A 23,311-nucleotide genomic window follows, 5' to 3' on the forward strand; every position below is an offset into this window, starting at 1 on the left:
TAAAAGGATATAAAACGTCAAATGATTTTTAAATTCATACTCAAAATGTTAGTGAATTCAATAAAATTTGAGTGAAAACTGAAAATTCATTCACTTTATCTTAGCACGTGATATTTTCTTCTCTTTTTAAACTTTTCTCAAATGAAGTTTGACGAGCATAACATGTAATCTTTTTTCATTTGATACAAAGACATGTTAATTAATTACTTTATCCGATTATTTTCATGCTCTTGTCCTTCACATGCGCATTCTGCTTTCTCTGTAACGAAATAAATTTGATTTTATGAATATTGTTCGAACATGTTTTTGTTTTTATTTTGCAAAATATCTCTGATTGAGTGTGAATATTGGTATGAGTATTTTTTTAGTTAAATACATAAAAATAGTATGTACATATGACTTTTTTTTATCTCTAAAACTCATTTCATCTCATTTAAATTATTAAAATAACCATGTGTTTAAAGTATGTATTTTTTATGAATAGAATTTTTTTTTCTCAACTAAATTTGATACACTTATATATATATATATATATAATCTTAATCTTTATTTTTATATATTTTTTCATTATACAATTTTTTCTTTCTTATAATTATTTAACATATTTTATATCCACGAAATCTACACACATCACAAAAGTACTTTTCCTCTTTATCTTAATTTTGATGTGGTTATGTTATATTATCAATAATAAATCAAATAGTTTTATATTTTATATTTGAATATTTTTATTTTTATTTAATATTTTTATTTATTATTTATCTTTTCGCATAAAAGTATTTAATTTTCAATTTCAATTGTTCAATCACATAAACTCTTCCTCTAATAAGTAATATAACCAAACTTATCTTCTTTATTCTTTTTTATCCTTAAATTTTGTTTATTTTTTATTTTCCTAAAATAATTTTTATTATCTCTCACTGGTTTGACTAGTTTGATGTGTGAAAAGTTTTTTTTAGATCTAATACTTTTCATCATGTCCTTTATTATATATTTGTTCTTTTTTTATGTGATTTCTCGTTGAATGATGTATCAAATTATTTTTAACAATTTAACACACATATGATCATTTTAATTTCTCTTCAATAATTTCATTTATTGTTCATTTTTATCATGTAGATTATTGTTTTGGATGATTTTTTTATATAATTATTTTTGTTTCTCAACTCTTTATCATAAGTGTAATTTTACTATTGTAATTGTACAAAGACGTTTTATTTATTATAATATAATAATTTGATGTAATTATCATGAATCTTATTTAAGTTCAAAAAGATCAAATATTTATACTAAATTTCAATTATTTTTTAGTTAATTTTTTTTTTGTATAACTTCGTTCAAATGTATAATAATTTTAATTAGTGTATAAAAGAGAAATTTCATTAGACTTTAGTATAAAAACATTTAAAAATATTTTTAAATTTGGATACTTGTTTTTTTTAATAAGTTTTTAAAATTATATTTTAATTTTATTAATTTTGTTTCGTTTGTAAAATTAATAAATTTTTTGGTTTTAACGAAATTTTATTTGGTCCTAATTTAAAAAATATATAAATATAATATTTGTCTAAATATTTAGTATTCAACAAATTATGTGTCATTTTAATACTGATTATTTGATAATATTACTTTTCTTTTGTCATGATTTTTTTTATAAAAATTAATTAATTGATAGTGGTAATAGGAACGAGTATACTCACACTTGTATTTTTTGTAGTGAAATAAAAATATTACACCTATTGAGTATGAATATAGATGTGGATGATTTTTTTTTTCAAAGATAATCTCAGTTGTATTTCTCTACATTGATACAGTAAAAGCATGTATACAGTAACCCTTTCTTATATTATTGTTGTTATTTTTATCACAATAGTCTAAGTCGATTATCCAGACAAACTAACTGTACTAGATGAAATTTTAGTAGTTTTTAAAATACAAGAGATATGTTATATAGATAAATTTGTTATTTATTTTATTTTTGTATTTTATACATAAACTAAAATGTGAAAAAAATATTAAATATTTACAATATATATAAAAGATATTTCTAAGATTAAAAAATTTCCTAAAAATTAATTTGAATAAAAAATATACTAAGTAAATATTTTTAATAAATACCAATGACAACAATAATACCTGTTCGATAATAGAAAAAAAGTACCAGTTTGATAATAGTCATATAACGAAAATTGTTTATATTGAATCAGTCAAGCATCATATACGCAAGTCATACATATATAGGAGTTAGTTTCTATAAATTGGGAGTCGTAAAATTTACAATAATTTTTGTTAATATAATTTGTGAGTAGAGGACTAAAACACAGCAAAAGGCACACAGTGATCCCCGGAGGACCTCTCAAACTCTCGCTGAATTACGTAATTTCTACAAACAGAACCACTTCGTACTGGAATCATTCCTCGTTTTGTTGTTCCCTCGCACGATTGCCTCTGATCAGGTGTTTATTTGTTGCTTATCTTTTCTGACTTATTATTATTATTATTTTAATTTTGTAACTTTGAACTGCATTACATATTGTGAACTATTAAGATGAGTCACTTCAGTACTATCACCCAGAAAGTCGAAGTTCATCACATTCGTCTGTATTTTTCATTCTGCTTATTTATATGCATTCTTGATAGTTATGTTAACTACTGCATATGATCTTATCGTAAAATTTCCATTTACGTGGGTTGTAGTGGTTGTTGGGGTCTGACTCATATAGCTCAAGACTGCATACATATAAACACAGAAGAGACGATGGCAGACTTGGAAAATATGCTTCTTGAGGCAGCTGGAAGGACGAGTTCTCCGGTGAGAAAGCGGCACAAGTCTCGGAACTCGAAATCAAAACGTGAGGGTGGTGCGGCATTCTCCGATGGTGGAAGTCATTCTAGAGAAGAAGACTCTGATGAGGGTGCAAACAAGAAACCACAGAGGTATTCATCCCATGTTCCACTGAAGAAGAGATTAGACGTCAGCAGAAGAAGTAGTAATAATAGTAATCGTAATGAGCATGGTGGGGCTGACTTGGAGGATGGAGTTCCCGATAGAGATGGTGGCAGCAGTGATGAATCTGATGTTGGAAGTGATCTCTACAAGAACGAAGACGACAAACAGAAGCTCGCAAATATGACAGAACTTGAACGGGAGATGATTTTGTCTGATAGAGCAACCAAAAAATGTGAAAAGGAATTCAAAGAGAAAATGAGATCGAAGAGGGAAAACAAAAATGCAAGTGCAGAGACTGGTTCTGCAGCAAATTCATCTTATCATCCATCATCTGCCAAGGTTCGTTCATCGGCTAGAAATGCTGAGAGGACGGCCTCCAAGGGAGATGTTCTAAGTGAATTGCGCGCGAAAAGGATGAAGCAACAAATCTTGGACCCTCATGATAAATTGGGAAAGGCTTCAGGATCAGGCTCAAATAGCAAGCAGAAACCTGGGGTCACGGCAAGTCCAAGTAGCTCTAGTCAGAGTGAGAGTGTTATTCGGTCTGACAGTGAAAGAGACTCGTCTGACGATGGTGGATTGGGTGACAGCGATGATGACAAGAACATTCATGAATCAAGGATGCCAACTTTTGAGAACATAAGGGAAATCACCATTAGGAGGTCAAAGCTCGTGAAGTGGTTGAATGAACCATTTTTTGAGGAGTTAATTGTTGGATGTTTTGTGAGAATTGGCATAGGAAAGTCAGAAAGGGGACCTGTTTACAGGCTCTGCACAGTGCAGAGAGTTGATGGAGGTGACCCAAATAAGCATTACAAGGTAGAGAATAGAGTCACTCACAAGTATCTAGTCTGTGTGTGGGGAAGTGAGAACTCTGCTAAAAAGTTTCAGGTGGCTGTAGTTTCAGATTCTGCACCCTTGGAGAGAGAGTTCAGACAGTGGGTTAGAGAAGTTGAAAGAACTTGCAGCCAAATGCCGAGTAAGATGAGTGTGTTGGAGAAGAAGGAGGCCATAAGAAGAACAAGCGCTTATGTTTATTCAGCCGCTACTGTGAAGCAGATGCTAGAGGAGAAAAAATCAGCCCCATCTAGGCCACTGAACATTGCAGTGGAGAAGGATCGTTTGAAGAATCTGTTGGAGGTTGCAAAGTGTAAGAATGATGAAGCAGAGATGGATAGGATCTTGAGAAAGCTCGCGGATTTGGAAGCATCTCGTAAATCCCGGGAGAATGATGCCAAGGCTTTGAGGCTGGCTGAGATGAACAGGAAGAACAAGGTTGAGAACTTCAAGAACTTGTCTGAGCATAAACAGTTGAATGCCAATTTGAAAGCTGGTGAGGAAGGCTATGATCCCTTTTCGAGGAGGTGGACAAGGTCGAGGAATTACTACGGTAAAGATACTGAAAAGAATGAAGATAAAGGAGAAAAGGATGGTGAAGTTAGTAAGGGGGAAGAGAAAGAAGAAACAGCTGTTACAACAAAGATTGGTGTTGAAGTCACAGAATTGGCATTGCAAGCAGCTGCTAATGAAGGGAAGTTGATTGATACCAATGCTCCTGTGGATGGTGGAACAGAATCATACATGCTCCATGATTTCGACTTGCCTATCTCTTTGGCTGAACTCAAGAATTTTGGTGGACCACAGGGACTCAAAAATGGATTTCTGGCAAGGAAACAAAAAATAGAAGAAACAGTTGGGTGCCGGGTTTCTGAGAATGATGGGAGTAGGCATGCACTTACATTAACTATCAGTGACTACAAGAGAAGAAGAGGACTTCTGTGAAGTTCCGAGGTTTAGTTTTACAGTGTCTACTATCGAGATCATTTTCTAAAGGTTATACTTTTAACATGTAGATAGCAAATAAGAGGTGACCAAATTTATTTATTAATTTAACATAAATGATGCCTTTTCTTTGGCTACTCGGCAGGTTTCTAATGTTTTCATGCTTTTGTTTCCATCATTTGCTTACATGTGTTGTGTGGTTGGGATGTACATTATGTATTGAAAATGTATTAGCTGCTAAAGGTTGAATTCCACTTGTTTGATATCATTCTGGGAGAGTTTACTACTGCTAGTAATCGCATTTAGATTCCAAATCGATTAAACGTAATCAGTTGTACCACTTATTGCGAATTAGTCATAACCGTTGAAAGGAAACTGGGGAACACCCTTTTACACTGTAAAGATCAGTTGACATAACTGGCAAAGTTTCGTATCTTTGAAATCAGAAACACATGTTAATAAAAGAAAATTCAGTATGTACATGTTTGCAAATATACAGATGAGTGAGAATCTCCATCTCTCATAAAAGGAAAGCCATATTTATCATATTCACAACCACCATAATTTTTACTATTTCCTATAAAACTCATACCATACCCTAGACCTTTTATTGTATAGAAGGCCTCTCATCACACGAGAATCTGAGATTTGTCAGGGACACGAGAGGATTTGACTCTGCCACTCTTGTGAAGCAAACAAATACAATTCTCAAGGATCTCAAAATCCTCATCCCACCATAACAAGGAAGCCAAATTAGGATTCTTCAAAAGCATCTTAGATGCAAGGAACCCAGCTAAAGTCCAAGTTTGATAAAGCCGGGCTTGTTTGCCAATAAATTTTGCATTGGGTGTGTCATAATATTCTGGCCAAGAATCACGGGGCAGTCTTTTCTCAGCCAAAGCAACTGCTTTCTCTGCCAGTTCAGTTCTATTCATTTTCATGCATGCAAGTGTGAACTGAAGACATGTATTGAAGCAAAGTTTAGTTGTGAAGATGAACAACGACATTTTCTCAACTTTCCTAATTAAAACAAACATGTTTTCAAATGCAAAGAAATTTACCTGCCACAGAAGGGTTGGCCAGGACCCACCATTATGATATGACCAAGGGCTGCACAAGTTAAGCATGGTGTTTTTAGTTAAGACTTGAGATGTACACCATAGAGACAATAATACAAACACTATACATTCTTTAATGTACTTTCTTTTATCCGAAAAGAGAAAAGAAAGAACTCGGGCCTGCTAAACAACTGAAAGAAATATGAAGGGAAAAGTTTATACGTATTCTTGGGGTCAGAGCCTGTAATTATTCGCCATTCATGATGCTCCAAGGCAGGATAACATATCTTAAGAGGCATTTCCCCCACGAGATCATCCCAATTTGCTTCTATCAGATTCAAAATAGAATTATTTTGTTCTGGGGTGCCCAAAGAGGAAACGATTGACCAAAGATTTCCAAGCATGAAAAACCTGAAATCCATATGAGCTGGCTGCAGATTCCCTAACAGATATCCTCCGTTGGTTGGAACCCAATCAATTAGCCACAAAGGGATTTGATCTGGATAGATGTTGAACTTGTTTGTGGCATCCAATGAGTACTCTTCTGTTTTATACCTGTATATCTCATTCATCTTTTGCACATCCAACCAATAGTATTCTCTAATGTGAAATGATAGTGCACTGAGTCTGTTGTTAATTTCTCCAACCAGATTCTTGGAATTTTCATCTGAAGCAACCATCTCACGGGCCGAGCGAAGAGCTGAGTAAAACAAGGCCTGCAAATCAAAAACTTACCACAAGTTCAACCAAAATGAGAGATTCTAAGAGTAGAGACAGAAATCTGAATCCAGAGTTTCTCATCTCAAGTTCAACCCCGATACATTAATGTTGAGTGTATAACAAAAGTAGGAGTAGCTATAACCGACTAGGACTATTGCAGCTGAAACAAAAATTCGAGAATTCCAAATCCTTACGACACCTAATATAGAACACAAGAATGCAAACGTTGCTTATTTTCACTCACCTGAATCTCAAGGGGGTGGCCATGAATACCCATCCTCCTGTCTATCATGCAAGATCCATCAGTTACTAACAGAGAAGGAAACATATCAAAGCCATCCGTTAAGCACAGATTAAGGATCATTTTTAGGCCTGTTTGAACATCCAACCTTTCTTGCAAGCTGCAGTCCCCAGTAATCTTACCATAAGCCTGCAGCAGGATGATCCACCACAATCCTATCAGAAAACCAAACAAAGAAACAAGTCATTTTGTGATGTTACTCAAATAATATTCTGAGAAATGCTGTTTTTTAAAATGCTCGTACAAGCAATCTCCCAAAGAATTACCCTTTTGCAGCAGGCACATCCTAAAGAACAGAAAAATCTAACCTGAATCTACAGGAGCAACACGACCTATAGCTGATTCCCCAAAATCAGGATCTAAAACTTCTTCACTTTTTCCTTCAACTTTCATAGTTTTAACTTTGAAACTAGCAGGCATCAGGCCCTGCCCTGGGCTATAGCAGTCCACTGTTTTCTCCCAACTCTTGCAATTGAATAGGGAGAAGGATGCAGCGTATTAAACATCAATAAAGAGAAATCAATCATGACATGATGACAAACAACAGTATCACATTTATTTACGGCTTAATTAAGAACAAACCACCAATTTTATACATATTCTCTCTTAAGTGCTCTCTTAATTAAAAAAAATGTCACTAATTCCTCATGTTTTACTAAATAGTTTTCTTCAAGTAAAAAGACGTACAAGTTTGCTTTAAAGCATGAATTATCCATTTGACTAATTTCCTCAAAATTTACCTATATCGATAGTTTTGGCTAAAAAATGTGTTTCCCCTTCATCCAGGTCTGCTTTTTTTTTTTTCTCACTGTAACTTTTGGCACCAAAAGTAACAAACAACTTTATACCGTGTTATCCATTACTTCTAACGAAAACCCTTGATAATAACGACAAACTGTATGTATGCATGTATATATATTACCTGGAGTTGCAAGGTGTAAAGGAGAAAGTTCTTGACAATCTCCTTTTCTCCCTTGAGCAAGAAAGCAAGAGCCGAAGGGATAAAGTCCCTTATAAAAACCTGATCATAATTCAAAGGTTGTTGATCTTCCGAATCATTCGCTGCCACCGTCCCCACAGGCTTATCACAGTATGTCACGAGTGCCTCTTGCAATAAACTCCATGCCTCTTTCTCCACTTCTGTCTCCTCCTCCTCTACCTTCCCACCCTCTTGTTCATTCTCACTCTTGTTATTTTTCTCATCAGCTTCTAAACCAGACACTTCCTCTCCTCCAACACTATCCTCGTCATTGTCAACCCTTTCCTCCGCTATTGGCTTCACATTCATGCCATCCTTTAGGTAAACCATTTTACCATTAATGTTCTCACATGTCTCCACGGAGCTTGAGAAGTCACGAGACTTGAATTTGAAGTCTATCCCGGCAATGGCAGACACACCCCGTTTTGTGGTTCTCGTTGCGCTTAAACCGATGGAACTTGATTGGCCAAAACTCGAAGAGAGCAGCCCGAAAACTTGTTGACTTCCATGCATTATGCGTCCAAATTCCCGCACGTGAAAAGGGCACTGCATGGTGTTGAGATGGAGATTGAGGCCACAGGCGGTGGAGTTATTGGACATAGACATGATCAGAGTATGGTGGCATCTTGCAAGAAACGATGAATTCTTGTGACCAATTAGGATCTTAGGGGATGGTTTCATGGTGCAGTTGCAAACAAGGTTGATCGTGATCATAACAAAAGAATACAAACGAAGCACGTGGAAGTAGTTGATATAGATGATTTTGAATGTTTTATCAATTAATATAACGTTAATGGAAATGATAAATTGGTAATGAGAAGGATGTTTTAAACTTGTGAAAAGAAACAAACATGGAGAAAACCATGTATGAACGTGAATGTGACCTTTTTCTTATGTATAGGAAGTGAAATGCTACCTTGGGAAACGAAGATTGAGATTCTGATTTCTCACCACAGAATCCCCATGGTTACCTATTTCTTTTGTTTCCCCTTTTAGCAAACTATTTATTTTAGATTTTTATGGTTGAATATCTACGAGTAGATCCATTAGCTGCTTACAAAATTTAGGTTACTCTCTATTTCTAACTTGAACGTGGGGTTTGAAGTTTGCAGTAGTAAGTCTCAACCGTGATATTTGTATTCTGTGATCAGAGTATAGTGATGCATTTTTTGCTAAGTTTGGGGGGAGTTGCGTTATCTTCGGCCAAGCATATAGCAATGGATAGGGTTTTCTTCTTTCGTGGAAAATTCTTTCCACCAAAATGATTGTTGAACAATTTCCTAAAAGTGCTTTCGAATTAGCCTATTATAGTTGACTACAATCAAAAGTTTATTTTAAGATTCTTTCTATTTATTCTGAACAAAAGTTAAGCATATTATCTAACAAGAAAATTCAAGAAAATACATTAAATATTTATTACTCCACCAAAATAAGCTTTTTCTAAAATAAAAAAAAAATCGTGTGCATAGTACTTCTTTTTGCATAAACTTTAATTTTTTCTAAAAAATTAATAATATATGTGACATGCTTGTAATTAGAAGTGCAAACATCAAACATTTTCATGTACTATATACAATTAGGCTAAAGGTTTTGCGGTTCCAAGAAGGAAAGCAGTGCCCTTGATCTTACCAACCAACATACATTCTCTCAGAGATCGGTGTAGCACTACTGGCTCAGCAGTCTCTTGTGTTATGCAAATACATATATGCGTTTGATGGTTATTCATTGCAGTACCTAGTGTTGGGAAACAGCGGTACTTGTTCCCTTCTCTGTGAACCCCAAAATGGGCACTATGCGGAAGCGTAAAAATAATAACACCGAAATTTTAACGTGGAAAATCTTCTCGGAAAAAACCACGGGACCTAGTCCAGAAAAATATCTCCACTATGAAAGTAGGATTACAGTGTTTCTCTCACTCTCTGAGGATCTCTCAATAAATCTCATCCTCTCGGATGGTATACAAAACTCTCACTTTCACACTCACAGTATCTTCTATTGTACTATGTCTACACCTCTCGGTATTTCTCTCACACACAAAAAACTCTATTTCTCTCCTTCATCGTGGCTCTCTTTTCTTCACGGTGGTATTCTTCTTCTCTGTTTGGTGTGTCTTGCTTCACTGCTTTGCTTCTCAATTTATGGAAGTGAGAAAGCCAAAACAAACAAAATGGTTGTTGAGGTGGTGAGCTGAATTTACGGAAAAGCAAGGAAAGTGGAAGACATTTTGGTGCATTATTTTGCTGATGGGGAACAAAGGCTCCTGCATTTCATAGTGGAATGGGTCCCAATATTTGTTTTATTCCAACACCTAGGGTGCTGGGGTTGACATATTCTTCAGGAACCCTTATGTTCTTGACCAAAATCTCTCTAAATTTCTTCACCTTCGTCCTCCCAATACAAGAAGCTGGAAAGAAAGTGCTCAAACAGTATCTGACTGAGTTTATGTCGACTAGACTCGGTGTTAGACGTGAATCAAATATTCTTTCAACTGCTTTAAGAGTAGCCGATGATGGAAAGTTATACTATCAAGTTGAGGTTGGTTAACAATTAAATTCAAATAATCAGTTGCATGAGTTTTTCTTTAGTCACAATACACCTCACAATAATCATCATAACATGTATTGTCAGATAAAACTAGTCGATACAATTATAAAGGAAGCGCATAAGAAATTGGTAATAAAATCACTCTCTTAAAAAGATATATGAATTAATTTATGTATTTGTTTCTATCAAAATGTTTGTTCGTGGAAAGGAACATCTTGAACTCCAAAGATCACAGGAAATAATCTTACAAACTTTTTTTTCTATAAATTCAATTGGGGAGCAATTAGACGAACCAATCATGTGTAGAAAATGAAATTAATAGTTTCTCCGAAGCGCTCTCCAAATATTGGTTACGCACATAAAGGAAAACTATGTGCTTTGAAGCTTTGCACTTCCTTGATTCCCCATATTCCTTTTCTTGATTCCGAGTTAAAGAATTTTAGATAATGAACACGGGTGCATGTTTTAATGAATTTTGTACATACAAGATTCTCTAGGCTCGAATGTCAATAACTGTTGTGAGTGTTTACGCACTTTTGGGAGATATGATTGCTGAAGATTTTGAGACTCCGCTTAATCTTGCAATTGAATCGAGTACCATTAATAACTACAAGTTACGTCCAAATTGGCAAAAAAGAGAAGTTGTTACAAAATGAAGTATTTGAGTTTATTCTCTGTATATGAGGTGGTTCATAAAAATGTTTGTTTGGTGTATTTTTATGGCTGGGTTTCATTAAATATGTCTTTTTAGAAACAGGGTTGATTTACCTATTTTTATGTTCGTTTTGTATTTCTTTGTTCACATGAGTATTGGCTTAACTGAGATATCGTAGCACCATAAAATCGTAATAGTACTTAATGATCATAGCTTTTATAACATAAATGGTAGAATGGATACAGAAATAGAGTAATAAAAAACGTTATTCTTAAAACTTGAATGCAAAAAAGTAACTAAGAAAAAACATGATTTGCAGTTGAAAAAGTAATTATTTTGGCTTGTCATTTGACAATAATAGTCATAGCCACTACAGTGGAAGCTACAAAATTTTGCATGTGCTGGCACACAGTCAATGCAATTTACCTAATACTGTAGCCATTGAGTCATCTAGCTGGTTGCAGGACTGGGCGAGGGCTACCTCTCCTCTTTCAGACTCTTTATTACTCTAAGTATTCTATACTTTTCCTTGGAGAACAGGGAGTTCACTAAATCCATACATTCTATATAAAGTCATCCTCGAGTCATCATATGTGATTTTGAGATAAGAATTTCCTCTGCAGAGTTTTCTTCTGCAACTGACGTAGGGGTAAAAGATTCCTCAAACAACACTGAATGCTGATTGTAATGTAGATGTGACCCGTGAAGCAATTGTTTGGGTGGCAAATTGTTGAATCCGTTTCTTAGCATCTGAAAATAACCAATCAGCGGTATCCATTGCAAATTGTTTCTCCATTTGATAAATATAAAGGATTGCCAAACAAAAAGGAACATTTATGTAGAAAGAAATCCTTCCAGTTAGGAAGAAACACAAGTCTCATTTTTGTGTCCTCTTTTTCTTCCCTTAATAGAAAAATGATCTCAGAGATAAATAAGAAAGAAAATGTATTCTTTCATTTAACCAAGTGTCATTGTTTATTGGGATGACAAGGTGGACAACTTTGTGCACTGTTGATTTAAATTCAGGGCAGAAATTACCATTTGACATGTAAACAATGAACTCTAAACATGTTTTCATAGAACCCCACAAGAGAAACAGATGCAATCAAATAATATGTCCCAATTTCAACTCTTGAAGATGGCTTTATTTATATGTTAGTAGTATAATGAATTAATTTATGTTGGAAGTATGGAGGTAAATTAGAGTGAGCAAGGGACCCCACCTTAAACCAATAAATATTACTGGAAATATAAGATACAATTTGAATAACACACAAATCAGCATACCTTTTTGGCATTTGGTAAAACCAATAATATTTGCAACACTAAGGGTTAAACAAACTCCAACAACTAGGAGGTAATCAGCTTGCAGCTTTATTAGTGAGAATATTGCCATCAGGGTCCACGCAACTGCCTGTAGAGGAATACACAAGAAAATGATGTAATGGATAACAATGTTTTGGATGAGGGTGATAAGAAAAAATGTAAGCAGTGGAAAAACCCAAATGTCAGTTATACTTTCCATTCAGATCCAACATTTAAGAGAATCGGTCACTCTGTTTACCTTATTCAGTACTCATATCAAAACAACACATGAATGAACCATCTAAATAAGCTTATCTGTGCACAACCCCTTCAATTTTTCTGACAAATTACCATAAATAGCAAAAGGATATAAGAAAAACTAGAATGTCATCACAATCTCTTATCAATTGATGTTTCTTACTGTAAGGTAAAGTGTCCACCAGAAAAGCCATGAATCTTTCTTGTTGATCCGGGCCAGTGACTGGAGAAAAAACAAACAAAATACGTAATGTATCTCCATAGCATTTGGATGGCAATCATATGCAACTCAGCAGAGACATTATAGATAGACAGAGTCACAGAGAGATATCATTTTAAAAAAAGGATAACAACATGCAAGTTGCAACTGAGTAAACAAGCAATTCGCACCTCTTGATCAAGACACTCAAATCTCCAAACACTCTCACCCAGATCATTTATTTCATTCCACCACCGTAAACCAACTAAAATTCTCCCACTCACATTCTTGACTACCCAAAAATCAAGAGCGGCTAGAAGGACAGTAATCACGAAAATGATGACAAAGTTATCAATAAAGAGGGTAGAGAGAATGTAAAATGCCAAAGCCGCAGCCTGCCAGACACAAAAAACGAAAAACGTTATACTTTTTAGAACTAACAACAGCCATTGGCGAATAGAGAAAAATGTTGAAATAATGCAAATACATTAAATAAAGTGAACCTTGAAGAGAACATGAAATAAGCAAGTGTTTGGATTAGCGTAGTTTTCCTCTACAGGCTGCACGCATAGTACAATGTGATGAATTGAACAATAATATAATCATTCCAACCAAATCAATGGACAGACAACGAACTTGAGTTGAATTTATAAGAAATTTAAAACATGCTAATTAGGTGTACATAATTTCGTTATTTTTCTTCAACGTAGAAGAGAAAAATTAAAAATGTCTCTAAGAAAGAAGAGGGAAATGAAAATGAAATTGAAAGAAAGAAAGCAGATCGTATTCAATTATCCTAATAGAACGAAATGCAGAAAACATACATTATTGATTGAAATTTTACATACCTGTCCAAGATCCATAGTTGTGACTGAGATCAAGCTTGGGAAAGATTTATTGACAATAACAACGCATTAGTAACTTCTGAAAGGGCGCGCTATAACTAATATATCTTATTCATATACAACACTCTCTCTCTCTCTCTCTCTCTCTCTCTCTCTCTCTCTCTCTCTCTCTCTCTCTCTCTCTCTCTCTCTCTCTCCTCTCTCTCTCTCTCTCTCTCTCTCTCTCTCTCTCTCTCTCTCTCTCTCTCTCTCTCTCTCTCTCTCTCTCTCTCTCTCTCTCTCTCTCTCTCTCTCTCTCTCTCTCTCTCTCTCTCTCTCTCTCTCTCTCTCTCTCTCTCTCTCTCTCTCTCTCTCTCTCTCTCTCTCTCTCTCTCTCTCTCTCTCTCTCTCTCTCTCTCTCTCTCTCTCTCTCTCTCTCTCTCTCTCTCTCTCTCTCTCTCTCTCTCTCTCTCTCTCTCTCTCTCTCTCTATATATATATATATATATATATATATATATATATATATATATATATATATATATCTAAATGGCAATTCACATGTCATCTAAGCAACCATACCATCACACAAATGAAAAAAGTAACTAGTTATTTTAAGATTAATTTATGAAATAAATAAGTAATAAAAAATTTGCTTTTTGAAGGATTAAATTTTGTGGATAATTTTAAAGATTAAAAAAATGAAAATTAAATTCTTAAAAAAGACTAAAATAATTACTTTTAAAACTTTTTTTACATTTATTTTTTCTGTAATATTAAGTATTCAACTACATTTTTCTTAGTATAATTCTTTTCTTTGTAAGTCATAATTATTTATGTTCTTACTTTTTTATTTCAATAATTATACACTTGTATTTTTTTCTAATTTTTTTAGCTGCAAAACAATTTATTAAAAGGCTGTTGAGTACTATGTACAATAATCCCAAGTGCATTAACACAAAACAAACACACACACAGAGTTGCATCACATGCCTTTTAAGCTTAGTCTCTTTTGAAGGACTATATTTTCTTTCCAATGGCCCTTATAGATTTTGAGTTCCTAAATTTTCATGATCATAGCCAATAGTACACATTCATCCAGATTCATAATATTCATTTTTTAATACATTAATGGGGATTATTTGGATAAACTTTTAAACCTAAGAATTTATTCTTTGTAGTAAGTACAGAATGCTTAGATTCTTTTTATACAAATTTTTACCTTCAATCCACCTAAATATAATAGTTTTAGAAACAATATTTAATTACTGATTCAATTTTTGTTGTTTTATTTGTTTTCGTCTCAATATTTTTTAATTAAGTTAAATTGATTTAATTTATTTTTTTTATTAAATTTGTATAAACGACTTGGAACTGCTATTAATGTCTTTTTTGCAAATACTACATGAGGTAGTATTTTTTTTAAAAAAAATTTAAGTTTTTTTTTTCATGTATCAAGAGTAGTGTGGTGTTAATCATTATTGTATCAATGATAATATCCCATAATAATGTAAGAGTCAATGTATTTTATTCAATTTTTATATTACTTTTTAATTCTAAGTTTTAGTATTATTTAAATTAGACAGTTTTATTTTTGTTCAAAATGGACCATATTAATTAAGTTTATTATAATTTATATGTGTTAAAATAATTTTTAAAAATTTATATATCAAAAGTTCAACCTAAATATTAAAATTAATTTTATTATTTTAATTTAAGTAAAAAAAAATACATATTTTAAGCTTATACTTATTTTAAAATTCTAATTAAGACTATCAAATTAAGTGTTGATTAGAAGAACCAACTCATTCATGAAAAACAAAAAAAAAATTATGAATACAAAGTTTTTATTGTGTTACTTCAAACTGTGAACCTCCTGCCCATACCGGAAGCCAATTCCCACTCTTTTCAACCTTCATATCCAATTTTTTTCTCGGTTTAGGCATAACATCACCAGGATATGAGTCAACTTTTTCTCTAAGGCTTGCAAACCTACTCATTATGTATGATCTAATCCATTCCATCATTGAAATTATAGGTTTGTCCCTTGCCAATAAAATAGTACTATTAAATGATTCTAACAAGTTATTGATCAACACATCACACCTAGGATAAGCACTAAAAGCATGCTTACACCAACTTTTAGTTGGTATACCCATTAACCAATTAAAGGCATCAACATTAAGATTTTTTAACTCACCCATTTTTTCCTCCCATTCCTTATAGTATGTTGCCCTTGCAGCCCCCATCATGAGGTCTCTAATGAGCAAGCCTCCCCCAAATTTTTTCTTGTAATTGTTGTATAAATGGCGTAAACACAGCCTGTGTTCCACTCCATTCAAGATATCATCAAAAACTGACATTAAACCCTGCAACCATAATACACCAATAAGTAAGCGACATAAACAAAATAAATTTGTAAATAAACTACAAATTTTAATCTACCTTTTGCTGATCCGAAATAAAGATCCACCTTTGACAATCTATGACTCCAATATCATCAAGCAGCTGTGTCAAAAACCACATCTATGTGTCTTTGCATTCTGTTTCTACCACAGCAAAAGCTAGTGGGAAATACTGGTCATTAGGGTCTCTTCCTACTGCAACTAACAACTGACCTCCATAAGTTGTCTTCAAGTGACAACCATCTACACCAATAAATGGTCTACAACTACCTAAAAACCCCTGCTTACAGCCCTCCAAACACATGTAAAATGACTCAAACCTTGGTGGCAAGGTGGGTTCGGGTTGATTCACCTTAATCTTGAATGTCCCAGCCTTGACTCTTAATAACTCAGCCACATAGTCATAGAGACGACCATATTGTCGTTCTCCATCACCCACTAAACAATCCATTGCAATTCTCTTAGCTTTTCCAGCTTTCTAATGACTTATTCCAACACTATATGACTTTTGTATTTCATCTATGATTTGTTTCACTGTCATGCTTGCAACATTGACAAATCTGGCAACCAAAACCTGAGCAATCCATTCTACACTTGCACTTTTGCTACCAAAACCCCTTCCACACTTGTGCCTAACTAGAGTTTTGACTCTAAAGGTTTCGCTACTTCCTACCTTGCTAGCCATAATAACAAAACCACACCCCTTCTTACAAACTTCCCTTACCCTCTTCAAATCATTCTTCACAAACTTCACTTCTTTTCCATTCAAAACGCTCTGTAAGGCACTCTTAAAATCCTTCAAACACTTAAACTCCATTCCCAATCTAAAATTGAATCCCCTAGTCATATCTTCTGCTTTATACTTTGGAAAGTGCCTTTTAGTCTCCCTCACATCCTCATCACTATCTACATTTGAGGACAACTCTTCTGTATCATAAACTTCATTTATCTCATGCTGTCCAACCTCTTCGTTAATGACAAATGCCCCCTCACTATCTTCAAATATGCTCCTAACACTTTTATTTTTCTTTTTCATTCTCTTCCACCTATCCAAAATTGGATTAATATTTCTTCTCTCTTCCTCCACCGTCACATTGTCCATCCCAAACCCATCATCACCATTTGCCATTCTCTCCTCTTCACTGTCATCAACATTTTCCACCCCTTCGTCCTCAAGAACATTGCCCTCTTCATCTTCTTCTTCATCTTCTTCTTCATCTTGCTCTTCCACCATCTCTTCCTCTTGCTCTTCCACCATTTGTCCCTCAACATTCCACTCTTCCTCTTGCTCTTCCACCATTTCTTCCTCAACATTCCCCTCTTCCTCTTGGTCTTCCACCATTTCTCCCCCAACATTCCCCTCTTCCTCTTCGTCATCTACTACCAAGTCTTGTACTTCAACATTTCCCTCCACCCCACCAATATCTTCTTCATCCATAACAACCTCTTCCTCCATCTCTTGTACTCTTACTTCCTCTGCCTCCTAACCAAATGTAAGAAAAGTAATTTCCTCTGCCTGACTGGGTTGGCCATGTTGAACATAGATTTCAACTTCCTCCTTATTTGCCTCTGCATAGTTAGCCAACAAAATGGCTTCTCTGTCATCTGTCAATGGTCTGAGGTTGTTCATTGCCTTTTGTTTCGAACCCTTCCACCAAAGTTTGAACTCTCCACAGTACTTGAATTCTCTAACAAATCCCACCGCTTCAAAGTATGACCACATGTCGGGATCGATTCCCCTAATAACATGTATCTCTCCTCCCACATATTCTAGACCCTTGTTCTTCATGAACTTCCCCATATGATACAAACACACGTCAAAAACCATTTTTCCTACAAGGTCAAATGAAAACTTCCCACATTAGACTGACAATGCACAGCGAAATGCCCATTACACACACAATTGCTTTTCTTGTTCAACGAATCACAGAGAAAACAAATTAAACTTAAACTAAAAAATTACCTTGCTCAACGAACCACACAGAATTGCCTTTCTTCTTCAACAAACCACCTCAACCAACCACAAAGAAATCCCTTTCTTTCACGAACCAAACACAAAGAACGAACACATGAACCACGAACATGCACGCGCAGATGAACCAGGAACCAAACCCAAACAAAGAACAGCAACACCAACACGAATTGTAACTAATTTTGAGTACCAATTTCATTCCAGATTAAAGAGGAATCAGTTCCATCCCCAGATGACTTAACACACGTCAGCAAAAAAACATTTACACGTGGACAGATACGTTAGCCATGTCAGCACATTTTTAACGGTGTTAGTTTTCGAGGACTAAAACCAAAGTTTCGAAAAGAATGAGGATCAAATTGTACCTTATTTTGAAAGAGGGATAAAAACCAGAAACGGCCAATAGTTTAGGGAGTAAAAACATATTTAACCCTTATATTTTTAACTTAATTTGTCTACTTAAATAAATTTTTTATAATAAATAATATTTAATACAAATTTTCATAAAATATAATTTTTGGCTTTTATTTTTATTAGTAAATAAATTAAATTCAATTTTAAGTAAGTTAGTACCCATAAATAAATTGGAAAAATCTTATATTTTTAAGGAAAACGTTGTAAACAAGGAAAAAATAAATATAAAAACTCAGCTAAATACTACGTTACACTAACCTGGCAAGTTAAAAAAACTTAAAAGTAAATAAAAATTAAAATAAATAAAAAAGCGAAAATATTACAATATGACACGTTATATTTACAAATACGTTAATTAAAAAAAACTAACTTGAATCGATTTAAACGTGACTTAATTAAATAAAAAAATCAGAATCAAAATTAATCAGAAAACAACAAAAATTATGAACAAAATATTAATTAATCCGCGGAATAAATTGTTTAACTCTGTATTTTTGTTTCTTTTAATTTAGGGGATAAGAAGGGAAGATGAGACGAGGAAATAAATTTCAGATAACCCATTGCTTTTACATTTTCGTTTTCATTTATTCCTTCGCAGACTTCCATACCTTCACTCTCCTCTGTTCAGGTTCTCTCTTCTTCCTCTCTTTACCATTATACATTGTTGATGAAGTTTACCACCTTTGATTTAGGCTACGGGATTCGCAAGGTACCTCGTGTTTAGAGAAGCACAAACTATAGTTCAAGGGATTGAAGAGGAATGCAATTGCAATTTAGCATATTAAGGTCATAGATTAGGTATTGAAAGTAAAAACCAGAATGCTTGTGTAAGTTTGACTTCAATTTCCAAGTGGGAAAATAAATTCTAGCAGTTGTGTGATTGCTGAGTATGTATTACCCGTGGGAGGATAATTGTATTACCGCTGTGCTAGGACTTACCCTTTTATGACTATGTATGATAAGGTGACTGAGAATGTGAGAGGTTGGTTTAATACTTTTTCACTGTTTTCTATTATAGGAAACTATTTTACTTAAAAAAATAGTTAAATTCAAATAAATAGTCCCTTAAAAGAGTAAAATGGTAAGAAATAGCGCCCTATAGAGAGAAAACACTATAGACAGAGGCACGGCCAGTTAGGTTGTATTATGTTTTGGAGATGTTTGACTCTGGTTTGATGCTGGAGCAATGGTATGCCAACACGGATTGGGATGTGAAATTGTTGAAATTTGGTTGAAGGTGGTATGATGAGTGTTGTAAAAATGTTAATCTCCTTAATGTTAGCAAAAATTGTTGAATGAAATCAGTGTCATAGATGCTTTGAAACTATTTCGAGTTTATAAACTTACCTCTTTTCAGCCTCATATTAACACTTTGGACTAGGCTCTACACACTCATAGCAACCCTGCGTGGAGGGAAGCATGGCAAGACTGGCGGCACTCCAACAGCACCTACTATCTTGCTCTCCCTTGACCACCTCTCTTTCTGACTTAAGTGGAACCAGACTTCATACTCAACATCAGGTCCTCGTCTCTCTAATTCTTTCTTCCTCATATTCTCTATATCATCATCAATATCATTTCATCCAATACCTGTCTCCTTTAATTCAATGTTCAACCCTTTGGTGTTTCTACACTAATTGCTGTGTGTGCATTTAGCAGCCGATGGTGAACAGCATTGTATTATTCTATTGTATGTTTATATACTAGTATTACTAGGTAAACTCAGCTACACAATTCCTATATTTGTCCTGTTGAGTTGAATTGCGTTAACGTTTTCCACAAACTTTAAGTTAATAACTTGAAGAATTTATGCATCCAAGTGATAAATAAAGCACATATACTCCTTCCTAACTCCCAGCATACTTTTCTTGGGTACAGTTGAAGAGAAAATTATGGCAGCCAAAAGGGACTCTCTATGTCTCCGCATCAAGCACCAAGAAAATCTTCAATATGGCAGGCACCAGATTTATTGGAGTGTTTTTGTCTAGGCTCCTTGTCAAAGAGGGTCACCGAGTATGACTTACCCATTTCACGTTAACTCTACTATGCCTGTGTCTGTTTTGAGGAATGAATTTTCATTCTTCTGTGAATGCAATTCTAAGGAATCAAAATTACAGTCCAAGGAATATTTGATGATAGAACATATGAATTTGGCAGGTGACTTTATTTTCAAGAGGTAAAGCGCCTGTCACTCAACAATTGCCAAGTGAATCAGATGGTGATTATGCTGTTTTTTCTTCCAAGGTATCTAATTGAAAATTATATATTGAATTCACCTTCTTGTAAGGCATGATGAGAATGTGTGTCTTTCCTGAGCATTTACATTTTGTAGCATTGTTAATTTCCCAGATCTTGCATTCGAAAGGTGACAGAAAGGACTTTGAATTTGTAAAATCCAGTCTCTCAGGAGAGGAGTTTGATGTTATTTGCATAAATGGTATGCAAATTCCTACTTGTTCATACCTTCTGTGCCTATTGTTTTCCTACAATTTCATTATATATTTTTACTCTTTAGGTTCTAGTCGTGATTTTTCATAACTTTTCTCTCATGAGACTCATAAATTTTTCGGCATGTTTCAGGACGTGAGGCAGACGAAGTTGAGCCTGTATTGGATGCTCTGCCGAATCTGGAACAGTAAGCTGCGTAATGTGTCTTTCATTTCATATAACATAAAAGCAGATTGCCATTGTTCAACTTATCAATGAGTTACCTAGGCAACTGAATTTTAAGAATAAATTTTATTGCACTTCCAGAGAATCATCACACTGCTCTCTTCATTATATGACATTCAATATAGAAAATCATTTGTAACAGGGATAATTTATGGAGTTCTCCAACTCTTGGCTCAGCAAGATAGTTCTTGAAATCTAGAAGAAGCTATGTCAACTGTCATGCCATGCTCTTCTTTTGCTTTGATATGTAGAAATTGGAATTTGCACCAATTAGATGGCTTAGACTTTAGGTGTACAGATTGAGATCAATGTGAAATTGAATTGGCTTTTTTTTTTCCAAAGTAAAAGAGGAATAATAGTCAACGTAGCAAGGGTAAGATTATTAAGACGTATTTAAACATGAAATACTTTTGTAAGCTTAAATGTTAAACATCATAGCTTTACAAATAATTAAATTATAAAATTCAAATTGCATACTAAAAATTGTCTAGTAATATTTTGTAATATGCCTCTAATCTCCATTTTGTTTATAATTTTCCCGTTGTCAGGTTTCTTTACAGTTCTTCCGCTGGTGTCTATCTCAATTCTGACCTATTACCTCATGCAGAGGTCAGTTACGTTTTAACGTGCTGGTAAATTTTGTCTGCTATATCCATAGAATGGGTGTGAACCAGATATTAGAACCTTAGTCCAACCTGGGTGAACGTTTTTTCCTTTACTGTTCTTACATGGTCCATCTACAACTTGGCTTTGATTTTATCCCTGCTAATATATAATCAGGCTAAAGGTTTTGCAGTTTCTAGAAGGAAAGCAGCGTCTTTGATCTTATCAACCTACATTCTCTCAAAGGTCGGCATAGCACTAGCTCAGCAGTCTCCTGTGTTCCGCGAATACATAGATGCATTTGATGGTTATTCATTCCAGTACCCAAGGAGTTGGATTCAAGTCCGTGGTGCTGGGGCTGACATATTCTTTAGGGACCCTTATGTTCTTGATGAAAATCTCTCTCTTGAAATTTCTTCACCTTCATCCTCCCAATACAAGAGTGTTGAAGACTTGGGTCCACCCCAAGAAGCTGGAAAGAAAGTGCTCAAACAATATCTGACTGAGTTTATGTCTACTAGACTCGGTGTTAGACGTGAATCAAATATTCTTTCAACTTCTTCAAGAGTAGCTGATGATGGCAAGTTGTACTATGAAGTTGAGGTTGGTTAACAATTACATTCAAATAATCAGTTGCATGAGTGTTTCTTTAGTCACAACACACCTCACAATGATGATCATAGCATGTATTGCCAGATAAAACTAGTTGATACAATTATAAGTGAAGTGCATAAGAAATTGGTAATAAAATCACTTTGGGTAAGTAATGCATCTCGAAGGCGTTCGTAAATCATATGCCTTCTCACTTCTGATTGGAAAATCACATAATTGACTAGTTGAATTTATTGTCTTTATGTTGCTAGGTAAACATAAAGTCATATGCAAACAACAATGAACTTGCTGTTATGCCACAAGACCGGGTGGCTCGTCTGGAATGGGACCGGAGGTACCTATCTGTTCTTGGAGTTGAAAACAACCAACTGTATGAGTTGAGATTGCAGGTGCCGGAAAATGTGTTTGCAGAGGAGGAAAGTGATCTTCGTAGAGTCATGGATTCGTTTCGAGTCAGCAAGATTGCTGCTTAGAACTAGAATGTTGGATACATGAATATGCTCGTTGTTCTTGAAACATAATCTTATTTTTTTTATTTCTTATCAATTCTAAAAATCATTTTTCTCTAACTCTTGCTATAATTTGGGCTCTGTTGATTGTTTTGTTACACTCTTATCTTCATTTTTGTATCTATTTAAGTCTGTTTGAGAACATGACATTTAACTTGATCTATTGTGGTGTATCTCGATTACTCAAACCATCAGACTTATAAAAATTGTCTCATTAATCTTTAAGCCTCATCTAAAATAAGAATGTTAAACCAGTGTTGTGCTGAAAGTGACCTAATGTTATTTATTTTGGTTGATGAAGGGACTGAATTATTATATCAATAATACGAAATCTATATAGATGGAAAAGCGGAAGAAAACCAAATCAAGCTTTAGTTTAAGTAAACAAAAAAAAAACAATAACCAAGCTTAGGGTGTAATTAGGATAAGTTCATATTATAAGATTGGCATACGATGATAATGTTTGTTCAACTTCTCTCCGTTAGTCAAGTTCTTGCATGCGACAAACAATTACACTGTGTTCAACATTACTTATTCATCTGATCCTTC

The 23,311-nt window shown here is 34.4% G+C and overlaps 4 protein-coding genes across 8 annotated transcripts; 2 read left to right on the forward strand and 2 right to left on the reverse strand.

The window, feature by feature from the left end:
* Positions 1-2,758: 2,758 nt before the first annotated feature.
* Positions 2,759-4,732, forward strand: LOC108328869 (protein RTF1 homolog). Its single transcript, XM_017562753.1, has one exon. It carries the CDS (start codon positions 2,759-2,761, stop codon positions 4,730-4,732), a length of 1,974 nt encoding a protein of 657 aa, XP_017418242.1.
* Positions 4,733-5,187: 455 nt separating this feature from the next.
* LOC108327616 (alkaline/neutral invertase A, mitochondrial) lies at positions 5,188-10,029 on the reverse strand. Its single transcript, XM_017561303.2, has 6 exons — positions 7,734-10,029; positions 7,120-7,276; positions 6,755-6,966; positions 6,013-6,506; positions 5,794-5,842; positions 5,188-5,688 (listed from the first exon to the last, which is right to left on the reverse strand). Exons 1-6 carry the CDS (start codon positions 8,502-8,504, stop codon positions 5,362-5,364), a joined length of 2,010 nt encoding a protein of 669 aa, XP_017416792.2. The 5' UTR covers positions 8,505-10,029; the 3' UTR covers positions 5,188-5,361.
* Positions 10,030-11,316: 1,287 nt separating this feature from the next.
* LOC108328795 (Golgi apparatus membrane protein-like protein ECHIDNA) lies at positions 11,317-13,788 on the reverse strand. The gene is made up of 6 exons (XM_017562687.2): positions 13,600-13,788; positions 13,255-13,311; positions 12,943-13,146; positions 12,716-12,775; positions 12,277-12,403; positions 11,317-11,739 (listed from the first exon to the last, which is right to left on the reverse strand). Exons 1-6 carry the CDS (start codon positions 13,612-13,614, stop codon positions 11,651-11,653), a joined length of 552 nt encoding a protein of 183 aa, XP_017418176.1. The 5' UTR covers positions 13,615-13,788; the 3' UTR covers positions 11,317-11,650.
* Positions 13,789-18,883: 5,095 nt separating this feature from the next.
* Positions 18,884-22,921, forward strand: LOC108327841 (psbP domain-containing protein 1, chloroplastic). 5 transcript variants are annotated; one of them, XM_017561564.2, is made up of 9 exons: positions 18,884-18,993; positions 19,723-19,886; positions 20,244-20,378; positions 20,523-20,609; positions 20,715-20,802; positions 20,946-21,000; positions 21,587-21,647; positions 21,819-22,244; positions 22,505-22,921. In XM_017561564.2, exons 2-9 carry the CDS (start codon positions 19,785-19,787, stop codon positions 22,724-22,726), a joined length of 1,176 nt encoding a protein of 391 aa, XP_017417053.1. In that variant the 5' UTR covers positions 18,884-18,993; positions 19,723-19,784; the 3' UTR covers positions 22,727-22,921. The 5 variants fall into 5 exon arrangements, with proteins under 5 accessions (XP_017417053.1, XP_017417051.1, XP_017417055.1 ...); XM_017561562.2 differs by having other exon boundaries at positions 18,898-18,993; positions 19,747-19,886; XM_017561566.2 differs by lacking the exon at positions 18,884-18,993 and adding an exon at positions 19,060-19,074.
* The last annotated feature ends 390 nt before the right edge of the window (positions 22,922-23,311 follow it).

This window comes from Vigna angularis, chromosome 2 (assembly GCF_016808095.1).
Source record: "Vigna angularis cultivar LongXiaoDou No.4 chromosome 2, ASM1680809v1, whole genome shotgun sequence".
Taxonomy (NCBI): Eukaryota; Viridiplantae; Streptophyta; class Magnoliopsida; order Fabales; family Fabaceae; genus Vigna; species Vigna angularis.